Source organism: Salarias fasciatus, chromosome 22 (assembly GCF_902148845.1).
Source record: "Salarias fasciatus chromosome 22, fSalaFa1.1, whole genome shotgun sequence".
NCBI lineage: Eukaryota > Metazoa > Chordata > Actinopteri > Blenniiformes > Blenniidae > Salarias > Salarias fasciatus.
Window position 1 is genome coordinate 24,376,666 of NC_043765.1, and position 12,500 is coordinate 24,389,165.

At 42.6% G+C, this 12,500-nt stretch overlaps 1 protein-coding gene across 1 annotated transcript; it reads left to right on the forward strand.

Annotated features, from left to right (window-relative positions):
- The first annotated feature begins 611 nt into the window (after positions 1 to 611).
- Positions 612 to 1,469, forward strand: hsbp1l1 (heat shock factor binding protein 1 like 1). Its single transcript, XM_030120377.1, has 3 exons — positions 612 to 816; positions 900 to 966; positions 1,223 to 1,469. Exons 1-3 carry the CDS (start codon positions 772 to 774, stop codon positions 1,318 to 1,320), a joined length of 210 nt encoding a protein of 69 aa, XP_029976237.1. The 5' UTR covers positions 612 to 771; the 3' UTR covers positions 1,321 to 1,469.
- The last annotated feature ends 11,031 nt before the right edge of the window (positions 1,470 to 12,500 follow it).

Below are 12,500 nucleotides of genomic sequence, written 5' to 3' on the forward strand. Positions count from 1 at the left end.
ACAGAATTCTGCAGATTCAAACACATGGACCTTCAGAATGAAAGTTCTGTTTCCCTTCTTGTGGGACAGACGATTGAAACAACAGACACACAAACAGACCGAGGCCCTCGTCTGCATTTCAAGAGAATAAATTGACGTTACATCTTTGTTTAAGGCAAGTTTTATGTTCAAACAGCAACGTTATGAAGATGATGTCTGTACAGCAATACTAGGAACACACACAGTTCTCCCCTGCAACCACAAAGGCACTCACCCACACCGTCCAAGTCAACGTTACTTTAAATATTACTAAAAATTTTATTGAGGGAGGGTTAATTACTTGGTTTTTAATATTTACTGAATTTTTTTTCTTGTAATAAAGTTTGATTGTTTAAATATGTTTCATTCTGAATTCTAAGATTGTGAATTAAAAATTGTGACTAACATTAATGTAGATATTGGAAAATTGGAAAGAGAAGCAATTAACTAAAAAAAATATTAAAATGATCATTTTCATCTTTACTTTGTGGCTGGAATATCAAAGACAGAAATCAGTAGATTACTTTATTTAATTTCACTGCTATCCAAGCTTTTATTTTGAAGTTCCACGCACCGGAAGTGACATCCAGTGGTTCGTCAGCTAAACAAAGTTAAAAGAGTCTGTCAGATTATCAAAGTGGGGATATTTCCCAGGTCAGAGCGGCTCTGTCTCTCCCTGATGGAACTCAGCTGAAGCGTCTCTCAGTCTGCGGGCGTCAGATTGTGATTCTGGAGCGTGAATGAAGGAAAACCATGTCAAAAGCAGAGAGTCAAGCAGCGAAAGACCTGACGGAGGCGGTGAGTTTGTCACAGGTTTTCACATAAAACCTGAAAAAACGACAACAAAACCCCCGTTTTGAACATGATTGTGTGATTTACAGATGGAAACGACGATGCAGCGACTGCAGGGGAGATTTCAGGCCATGTCTGAACAACTGGAGTCACAAAATATCCTTTTTCTACACAACTTTTCCTCGTTGTTTCAGAAAGAGGTCACGTGACTCAACAGTGAGAGTTAGAATGACTTAATGGTCACATTAATTTATTATTTATTATCTATTAACTGAGCAGATTGGCTGTAAAACACTCGTCTCCACTGTTCAGGGGCTGTCCTAGACACTCTGTGGGCTCCGGGTAAAAGCCCCCCCCCCCACCCCCCATCCTCTTGTGAGGTGAAGACAGTTTATTTTCTTAAATCCTGCACTCGATCAGATGGGGACGCGTATCGACGACCTGCAGAAGAACGTGTCGGAGCTCATGACGCAGGCCGGCATGGACGAGGCCCAGTCCGCTTCCAAGTGACGTCCGGATCCACCGGGCGGATCGGCGTCCAGCGATCTGAAAACCGACGCCTTGGACTCGACACACCCATGATGGACACATATCTTGAAACTCAATGGCTCCCTGTGGTTTATTGGAAACATGATGGATAACAATTATAAGTGCTGAGCTTAAAACACAAGAACACCACCGAGTCTGTACGGTAGAGAAAGGTACCCTTCAGTAGAGACTGAAGTCGTTGCCATGTAGCAAGTGAAAATCTTTGGTCCTATAGGATTTGTTTGTTTTTTTGCCAATCTAAATGAAAAACTAGCTAACTGTGTGGTAAAGAAGAAGAATTATGACGTAAAGAGCTCAAAATTCCTGAATGTCAAGAATTCAAGACGTTATCTTCAGTAGTTTACCTGCGAGGGAGGGAGGCAAACTTGTTTGGAGCATACACCTGCAGCGATTCGTGCCTAAAATGTCAAGAAAACAAGGTGCTGTTGATTTAAAGATGCATTACCTGCAGATAGGAATGTGCCGCCTCTCCTCTGGAGGAAAATGACAGCTCTGATGGTGTGAAGGATTCCTTCTAACCTGGAGATGTTTGCAGCTGACACACACTCTTTCTAATCATTGCTACCTCACGTCAGTCTCTTTGAGTCAACCAAAGCTAGTGCAATAGCAGAAAACCTGTACACATTTAGGGAAAACTGATCTTTCCGAGTGTCAGTCATTCATATCTTTAAGTGGAAATGATTCCTTAAAATCATATTTCACAGGTTCAAATCACTGTTAACATGTACATTTTTTTATGGATCTTCATTTTGAGGAATATGTGTCATATTAGTAGCTACTCGACTGCCAGAATCTGGAAATCCAAGACGACTCGAATCTCCAAACCAGCTGAGTCTGTCAGGAATTCTGTAAATATCTCAACCTTTCGAGGCGCGATGAACTTTGGCACCATTCAGAAAATTCTCACCACGTTTGTTGGACCACACATGCACTCAGTCTTCATCTGAGCACAGATTGAGTCTTTAGCTTTGGCCACATGTTGCACATCTGTTTGCAGAAATGTTGTTTGCACCTCTAATAATCTCTATGCACCTAATTTATGACTTGAAAATGATTTGTACTTATGCCATATCATATCTATTATTTGCACCAATTCTAACATGCAATAACCAAATAAAGCCTTAAAAAATGCTGATAATGTCTTACTGGCTTTTGATTTTATGTATTAAACAGCTGTTTTCTCAACTAGCAGTGGATTTGCAGGTGATGGTGAAGGGGATTCCTATTCTCAATATTACTGAGAAATTACTTGATTTAAAAAAGTGGTTAAACATTTATTTTAACAATGAAATGAATTTAAGTGTGAGCAAGATGAAATGAGTTGTAACAGTCACGGCTGCTTTAGATTCTAACAGACATTTTGATAAGTAATATCAAAAATACAAAGTGAAACTTTTAGAAAGTGTCACTCTGTCTTACATGGTGACTTTGCCTTCAAATGTGGTTGTGTTAATGATTCAAACACAGTTCTTCTGGCTGCTGTGGAGAGAATATAATACTGGCACTCAGATCCATTGCAGGACTGTTCAACATGCTGCAGGCTTCAGGCCAAAACTGCTCTTCAGGAGGACTTAAGGGGGTGAGACTGAGTCGAGACCAAAATCAGAGCACCCTAAGGTCAGGGAAAAAAAAAAAAGATGTTATGGACATTCCAGACCAAGACCCTGAAACTGACACTGCTCTCAAGTGCTTACAACACTTTTAAAAACCAAGAACAAATTTTAGATTTGTGAATAAATTTTGTTTGTTTTGCTTTGAATTTACTATTTAAGATCAGATTAGGCCGCATGTGGCGCAGGAACTGCATAACAGTGTCACCTCTAATTCAACCGGAGGAAACAGAGGACATCCAGTCTCCAGTTCGTCCCTCAGGAGGTTATTCACTGCGCCTGTACCTCTGTAGATGAACCCGAGTCTCCCTCTAGCGGCCACAGCTGCTCATTACAGCCTGCTGGTCGCTGTCCATGGTGCTGAAGCTTCCGTCACATTGTCCATAACGAAGGGATTTTGCAAATATACTAAGACTCAGCTGAAAGTTTGTGACACTGCATATGAAGTAGATAATCTCTGCTCAATGTTGTCCTCAATTTGTCTAATTTTAACAGCATGACACGACATTTAAGACTGTAGGGTGGAAGTAATGGGACAGCACATGGATCTCTGGACACCTTACAAAAAGAAATGATTGTCAGCAAAACATATAATTGAAGGAAATTTTAAAGCTGATAATGATATTTTCCTTTGTTTTACACCAAATAAAATTTGTCTGGAGCACAACAATTTCAATATATCTTACTCTATTTTTAACTCTTGTGGCCATTTTTAAAGATTTTTATCATGGATTTTCCTGCATAACCATTTTAGAGATTTATTTAGCAATCCATTTTATTTTCCTGAAAAGAAGGTAGTCTTAGAGAAGTTTCATCTATTTTATCCATTGATTGTCATTCCAGCTTTTCTGGCTGTTTTAGCAGTTTTCTTTCTATTTTTAGACCACATACTTCACATAAAGACAAATAACAGGAAGTGATTGAGGAAGGATGCATGTGCAGGGTTTGCGCTGTAGATGGCGGTCTTATTGTATGCACTGTTGCTCCATCACTGTGGTGTGTGTGTGTGTGTGTGTGTGTGTGTGTGTGTGTGTGTGTGTGTGTGTGTGTGTGTGTGTGTGTGTGTGTGTGTGTACATCTATTTACAAAGTTTATGCAGACTTGTTGGCATTGTGGGAAAATAGTTAAAGTCACTGTGAAGAAAATCATTAAATTTGTGTGGAATAAAAAAAAGCTTTCAAACTGGAATCCCACAAAATAGGTACTTCAAGAAGTTAATATTCAAATGAACAAACCTGCATTTAGACATCTGCAGGACATATCGTATTTCCTATTGATTTAATGAGTAATAACAAAAGCTTCTGGTGCTTTCGGGGTAACTGGGAAGTGACAAATTCCTCACTTGCATTTGTTTAAACCCCCCCCCCCCCCCCCCCCCCCCCCCCCAGAAATAATACAACACAACAAAAACCTGTAGTTACTGATAGATGTCACATTCCATTTTAAAGTACAATTATTTTTGTAGCTAGCTTTTGAAATCTGTGTGATTTCACTTTAACTCTGATAATATTTGTTAATCACTTGGTGCATCATTGATAATCTTCATTCCCTGTTCTGTTGAGTTATGATACATTTGCTAAGCTCCCCAAAACAACATAATAACCAATACAAATGGCCCAGTTAATGGTTTAAAGTTCAACATTCAGGCACATTTCTCCCACTTTATAGAGGCATTGGACACACTTCCCAGTCCCTTGAGAACCATTACAGTTTGGCATCTACAAGGAGAATAAAAGGCACATCGTTGGGCGACTCATTTACTATACAAACGCTCCCATCTGGGAAATGAGACGTTCTCAACTGGTATTTGTGATGACATAGAAATATACTGTGTTGCAGAAAATGAATGTAAATCAGTGTAATGTTCCAGAAAGACATGAGGACATGGGTACAGCACTCCAGTCATTAACTGATAGTTATCATGTCTCTGTTTCTGTGGTAAGCTAACTGTATAAACTGAGCTAAGTCTGCTGGACGAAATCTGGTTCTTTTGTTTATTAGAGAGTACATCCTTCAGACACACACCACATTGCATTGAGTGATGCCACATGAGCTTCTCAGAACTGTTTCCCAGTCTGACTATTAAAATTTCCCAGCATTCAAATGTAATTTTCCCACTCCGAAATGGGAGCATTCCCATTTCCCAGTTACTGATGCACGCACCACTCGGCCTTTGCCAGCTGCAAAAACAGCTGTGATTCAAGTGTATGGAACGGCATATAATGCGAAGACGTGTTATACAAGTGTTCCCGCCTGGGAAGTGGGACTTTCCTGATGTCCTCAGCTACGTGAAGAAAGTATTTATGTGAAAATAAATACACAGACCTCCAAAGCCAAAGAGCAAGAATGCCTCTGACCCTGTTTCCATGGTGACTCGAGCTGAAAGAGACACTTTTGTGTACCTGAATTTGCTTGTTTGTGTGTGTGTGTGTGTGTGTGTGTGTGTGTGTGTGTGTGTATGTATGTGTGTGTTTGGGAGAAAGCCAAGACAAGAGGTGAGCGAGGGAACGAGGGGGTGTTGAGCTAATGGCTGCTAGCCGCCTGCTGCCGAGTGTGACGGCGAGCGGAGACTTTTCAATGACGCACGCTGCTACTTTAGCAGCTGGCGCTGCTGAACGGACTCTTCCTCCTCCTCCTCCTCCTCCTCCTCCTCCTCCTCCTCTCCCTCGCCCGTGGAGTGGTGAGTGGGTGTGCGGAGAGCGGCGGCCGAGCGCCGGAGGGAGGCTGAGAGGTTCGACCCTGTAACCCACGCTGGGTGGGCGGCAGAGAGGGAAGTGGGGGCTCTAATGGCTCTGATGAGGGGAAGCACTTCAGAGACTGTGTCACCACACATGTGTGTGTGTGTGTGTGTGTGTACACAACCGTCCGCCCTGTTCCTCCCTCTCCCCAACGCTACTTTTACACACTCCACTTACAAGGTGAAAGACAAGGTAAATGTCAACGGTCTAAAGTGGCCGCCTCTCGTCTTCCATCCACCCGTCTGTCCACGGTAAACACCGAGACGTGCGTTTGATGTCGGAGGTTCCCCTTCTGATATTTGTGAAAATACACAATATAGCAGCAAGTCGGGTGTCAGTAAGGAAAGCAAAAAACACCAGTTCTCACTTCTCCTCTCTCTCTTTCTCACACTCATGTCACCTCCATCCTCACGGTACCAATACAGAAATTTGCACAGCGTTAAGGATATGCAGAAAGAGACGAAAAGCAACAACATCAGTCTAATTTTACCTCAGATATGAGGAGACGCTATAAAGTACACTTAAATCTTCTCCACTAACATGAATGCATAGTGCACAAAAACATAATTTGCCATAGTTCAGTCAGATTGTTACAATATCAGGTAATGCAGCCCTTCTATAAAGTCTCCATCAAACACTTCAGATGACTCACATCGGACTGTAAAGTACCCCAGACTTGTTTGCACTTTTTCTGCCTTCAGCTACAGACATTCATTTGTCCACTAATTCTATTATTCTGGATCAAAGCCTTTAAAGCAGAGCCTGCATGTCCTTGAAGGAAATCTCATGAGCCAAATACATGCTTGAGTCCTGATGCTGTATTGACGACCCTAATGTCATTGATTGCACATCAGTGGTCATTTGTGTGTGTTTGTCCTGTGATGAATTTCTCTAGGACGTACTGATGATTAGAGTCAGCTGGGATAGATTTCCTCCAGGAGGAACTCTCACCTGGATGAGGCAGGTGTTGAAGATGGATGAATCCGTCGATCGATTCAGTCACATAGTGGAATAGTGGTTTGTCATGTCAGGACATTCAGGATCTGGGTTGATTCCAGGCAGCCTCAGGTATCGATATATGAGGTGGATGTAATTACAATTAGCATTTTCTTGTTTCAGAACTTCAACACAGAACCTCCAGGAGTGAAGAGACTGCGCAGAGTCTACACACTGCTGTGTTTATACTGTAGATGCAGGGGTATATATCAGCCTACAGACACGCAGAAATGTTTGATAATTTGAGATAAATGCCTCACTCTTCTCAAGTAGGTCTTGCTGATTTCTAATCGTCTGAGTTCTCATCTTTAGAGGTTAAAAGCATGCTAGACGCTGCAAAGGGTCCTCGATGGCGGCGTGTTTTTGCAGACGCCCGTTCATCCTCAGAAGAGCAGATCTTGTCTCCCGGAGATCGTCTTCATCTTCTGTCAACAGCACTTTCGCCCACAAACACACCAAAAAGAAGCAAGGCCCAACAGAGGTCTCCAGGGGAGATGAAGGAGGTAAAAATAGACGTAGGCTCCCTCTTCTGCCACATAAACAAACACACAGAAACACACACACACACACACACACACGCACACACGTACATACGGGGGACACCTGTGTGTCACTCGCCGCCCGAGGCTCTTTCATTCCCGGCGTGCTTTAATCTGCACGGCGCTCTCGCCCGCCTTTGAAGTGAAAATCCCCATCACCCCCCCTTCACCCCCACCACCCCACCTCTGCGCCTGCAGACACAAACAAACAAGCCACAAAATGACCACCTGTTATCTCCGTGGCGGGAAACGCGGGAGCCGGGAGAGAGCGCTCTCGCATTCAGCTCCGCCGCCTCAGACGGGCGGCGACTAATTTTACCTCTGCAGTTATTTAAAGGTTCTGCTAACATACATCACCCCCTGTCTGCTCTAATACATTTATTTCTACAGGAATAGAAAAAGAGAGAAAAGGTCTGCGGGTGAAGTGAGGGGACGAAGCTTCACTCCCATCGTCTCTCACACATGCAGGATGATTTTCTCCTCCACCAAACTTTTTCTTGTTATTGAAAATTCCTCATCTCCAAGTCAATTTTCTCACAGTTGCAAGAGTTTGTGCACATTTTCCAGTGGGAAATGAGAGAAATTTCAAGTAGAAATGGTGGCAGAATTATATTTTTTTGATGAAACTCAATGAAAAAAAAACATGAAATTGATTCATTAGACTTGCTGTGACCAATGAATTGCAATTAATCACATTTTAGTGGCCTCTTGGTACTGAATATAATAGGCAACATTTTTCTCACAGTCATACAACCGTGCTCTCATTCACATTTTCATCCAACAGTTTTTTTATACCAAAACATTTCATCAGTCTCATTTATTTGATCATGTCTTAGCATGCTAATATTAATAGCTTCTTTCCAGAGAGGTGTTGGTGTTGGTATTGGAGATGAATGAAGGAAGGTGTTTTGTCTTTAACGTGCAAACACTGTTAAAGGAAACAAACGGTTTCTGTGAATCAATTGAACTGTCCTCAACCCGCTTTACAGAACAAAAATACCAAGGCTGCTAGTTGCTAATGCTCTTCAGCTCTTGTGCTCTCGCTGTTGAAATCAAACCGTGACTAAATGAGCTGATTTCTCTGTACTTTATGAATTGAAAAGTTGCCAAGTATTTCTGCTTTCACAGCTGAAACTGAGCTGGAATCCTCATTCGTTACCGCCCACCAACAAACTCCATCAAAAGGCTGGAGTTCTCTTCGCGCTTGCCAAACTGAAGAGGATACTTACATCTAGAGACAGACGCACATTATTTACCAAATAACCCGCCAGGATGTGACCCTAGCTCGTATCCACAGCGCACAGTGCTGCATGGCCACAAGTGTTCATGTTGGCTCATTATTGTTATCTGATTCAATGAAAGAATAAAGGAGTTCACTCCTTCCTCGCATATTTCATTTTACATATTTTATACACCACCGATTCTCTTTCCTGCCTTTAATATCATAATTTTCTGTCTGTAACACCTTTATTTCATGACCCCAACTTCCCTGATGACTCATTATTTTTCTATGTGGCTCCTGCCTCTGTCTGCATCCTTCTCTCCATCGCTCTCTCTCTCTTTCTCTCTCTCTCTCTCTCTTATCTATCTCTCCATCCCTCTCTCTCTCTGTCACTGAGCCACGGGTATGTCCTGGGGATTGGCAGCCGGCAACCGACCCCGTCCCTGTCACCATGGAAACTGGGTCAGCTTCGAGGTAGCCATGGCAGTGAAATGTGTGTTCTCCTCCGACAGGTGCGTTTTGTCTGTGTGTGTATATGTGTGTGTGTGTGTGTGTGTGTGTGTGTGTGAGGGAGAGTGATACAGTGACATGTGTGTGCAGGTTGGGGGCCATTCTGGAAATAGACAGGCTGGGGAGATGAAAAGCAAGTGTGTGAACAGGTGTCTGTAACTGTTTGTGTGTGTGTGTGTGTGTGTGTGTGTGTGTGTGTGTGTGTGTGTGTGTGTGTGTGTGTGTGTGTGTGTGTGTGTGCGTGCACATGTGAGCGTGATTGTATTCATATGTAAATATTTGTATGAAGTCTATTTCACTTTACAAATTTCAAAGCGCTGCTCACCTGAAACTTATTCTTTTGGAAAACCGTTGTATTTCTGTATTAAAATAGCTCACATTTGTTGTTTATGGTAAATTTAATACATTGAACATAATCAACCAAACAAGAGCCAGCAGCAGGATTGTCAGCTACATAATTTTTTTTTCTGATATACTTTCTGAAGTCACCAAGTTTATCAACTCACTTCTTCCTGCTACATCTTGCAATACAAGTTTGCACCACAAGGTGGTGCATCGAGTCACACAGAGAAGCAGCAAGACAAATAGTTAACAGGTGACTGCAAGTCTGGCTAATACACAGTGATTTAGGCAACATTAAAAGTAAAGAAATTCATCAACAGGGTATAACAGTAAAATAAAATGTTGCTGAAATGGCACAGCACTGCCACCTCATGGACAAACACTGTTATGACACAAATTCCCATGAAGCACAGATTTAAATTTAGGTTTAACCATTTGTCCATGTTTCAGGACTAGTGTTCAAGTCCACAAGTTACTGAAAGTTACTTGTCTCCTTTTAAGGGTAATTAAGTTACTTTGAGTTTCTCAAAGCAAAAACCAAGTTGGTTGAAAAAGAAACTATTATGTTATATTGTTATAGTCTTCTAGAACACCGAAGACAGCCATGGACTGATTTCATGTAAATACAAATCTATCGATTACATTTTTCACTTGGCTGAATCTCTGTGACTTTTCCAGCATCCAATTGAACAAAGTTGTCTCTGTTTACGTGACTTTTCGTCAGGTTGAGCTTGTGGGGGCACTGAACACATGGCAATAATTCATGAGAGGGGCTTGCTGTGGAATGGGAAAAACGGAATACCCTGAACACAAAAGAAAATATGTCATAGATAATTTTCAATTGGTTTATCCGATACGGAATGATCCCGCCAGTTGCCTGCCGGTTGGTGACCTTTGATTTCAGACTTCACCAATGTCTTGTTAAAGAGAAAATGACTGTAATATTGTAGTATTCGCTGAGGCCCAGTGGTGATACAAATAAGTCATTACATTCAATTGAAACTCCATCAGATAGAGAAAGATGCTCTATGATCTGCATGCTGGCATCTTTAGCAATTTATGAATTGATGACAACTCAAAAAGTCTCAACAAACCAGAAAAACTAAATTACCATAGACAGAGAAGTTAATACAGGAAGCACATTTGGAGAATTTTCTCTAGTTACCAGTTGCATTGTGCAGATCATGGATCTGTCGATCGCATTGTGCATTTTACCAATACAAATTAGCAGGCAATGCTAACTAACCCTCACCCAACACGAGCACTAATTAAGGATTCGTTATTGGTGCAGCATGATGGGTAGATCACGCCCATCACCCAGAAGCACCAGAGAAATATTTGTGTCGTTTTCTGTCTCAGTTACTCTGAATACCGACTGACGTTAATGTCACCCAGTCAGGTTTTCATGAGGTCTCATCATTTCTTCCTCCCCCTCGCCTCACTTCTCATTAGTACAGTTAATTAAAGACCCGTCACTACTTTCTCCCCTTCTCTCTTTCTTCCTCGCACTTTTCTCCCTCCGCAGGAAGTCGCTGCAGTGGAATCGCTGTCCGCTCGCAGGGTGATCGTCACAGTCGACCAAGCCCTCCCCAGTTGCCCTCCCCTCCTCGTCCTTTTCACCTCAATTCATCTCCCCGCGCTGTCGGCTCCCGTTTTTTTTTTTTTTTTTTTGTCCCCCTCATGATTAAGCGCTTGAGTGCCCAAGGTGGTACATCCATTGGTCTGCCTAAAGACAAGGCCATTAACACCCGTGAACTCCATCTTGAGAGGTGAGAGTCGTTAGCAGCTTGGGGGAAAAAAAGAAAAGAAAAAAGAACAAAGTTCATACCAGCAGAGGAAGGGTGAAGCAGGGCTTTAATGGACAGTTTATTGCAAGAAAGTGTTCGGCCTGTTTCTGACCTCAGAGGCTATTTCCAAGTATTCCTGATGGTACTAAGTGAAAAGACAGTCATCCGTCAGGTTTCATTCTACAGGAACACGTAACAAATCTTTTTACAACTGATAGAATATAGTAAACTTCCATCACGTTTGTCATCATGGGTATGATCAGCGACGGCCACCCACGGACACAGTGAGCATTATCTTCTTCTAACATGCTTACAGATGTTAAATTCAAGGGTAAAGAGTACAGAAATTACACAATTAAAGTATATCTGTGGATGAAATGTGCCTTACGTTGCAAGATATGTTGGGACGATAGCTCAAAAGTACTGTCCTGGTAATTAGATGGTAGGTTTTCCTGCAGACTGGAGACAAATAAGCCTCATTGGAACGAATCATCTCATCAGACGACTGATTATCTGACTGCAGATTCTCATTTCTGTCGGCTCATTTAAAACGTCTCCCTCGGTCCTCCTGCCGCTCGGGAACGATGGGATTGAACTCAGGACTGAAATCCTGCTTCACGCAGCTCTGGGACTTCTGAGCGGAGTACTGAAACTGCCCGAGGCCGCCAGCTTCTCCGGGTCTCTCTACCCTCCAAATGGCAGATGTTGACCTGTGATGCAGGGGTCATCTCAAGACATTTCCCCTAATCTCATTACCGAGATTAGAGAAAGAACAGAGAGGGAGAGGGGCGGCGTTCGGTATACGATGGAGCTGACGGTGGAAGGACGGCGTGAAGCCGACTGACTGAGCCGCATTGATCCGCGCGCATGGCGCTCAGATTGTGTTTAATTAGCACGGCTGCTAATTAGCTGCGAGGGCAGATTCCTTTCCTCTCCACGTTACTCCTCGCACACTCCTGTCACCCCTGACAGCAAACGAGAAGGTGGAGTAAAACGGTGGAAGAGGTAACGACGGAATGGAGCGAAAACAAAGGAGGATCGCCAATTATGATCAGAATAAACCGCTCTGTCTCCGACTCCTGCAGTGTCTGAGAAATTTCTGATCATTGTTTAAGTTTCGACTTTGACTTCTTTATATTAGGTAAATCCTATGATTCAAGAAGCTACATAAAATAAAATAAAACTGCACTTCTACAGATTTTTCAGGTGTTTTGAGTTTTTGCAACTTTCTGACACAAGTGTTGATGATTCTCACACCTTGGTCTCAGTTGATTGGTTATCTAAGCTAACTAGCACAGGCGTCAGTGCAACAGAGGATACGTGCAAAAGCAACACCTACCGCCAGAGTGCGACTCATGAGAAAGCTGTTTTCAAACAGGCTGCTGCACATTCTCTCT

What these genes read in the sequence shown, in the direction of transcription:
- hsbp1l1 (XM_030120377.1), top strand. Translation starts at nt 772, where the DNA reads ATGTCAAAAGCAGAGAGTCAAGCAGCGAAAGACCTGACGGAGGCG. An exon ending in CGAAAGACCTGACGGAGGCG is followed by an intron (nt 817 to 899) that starts GTGAGTTTGTCA and finishes TGTGATTTACAG; the next exon opens with ATGGAAACGACGATGCAGCG. An exon ending in TGAACAACTGGAGTCACAAA is followed by an intron (nt 967 to 1,222) that starts ATATCCTTTTTC and finishes TAAATCCTGCAC; the next exon opens with TCGATCAGATGGGGACGCGT.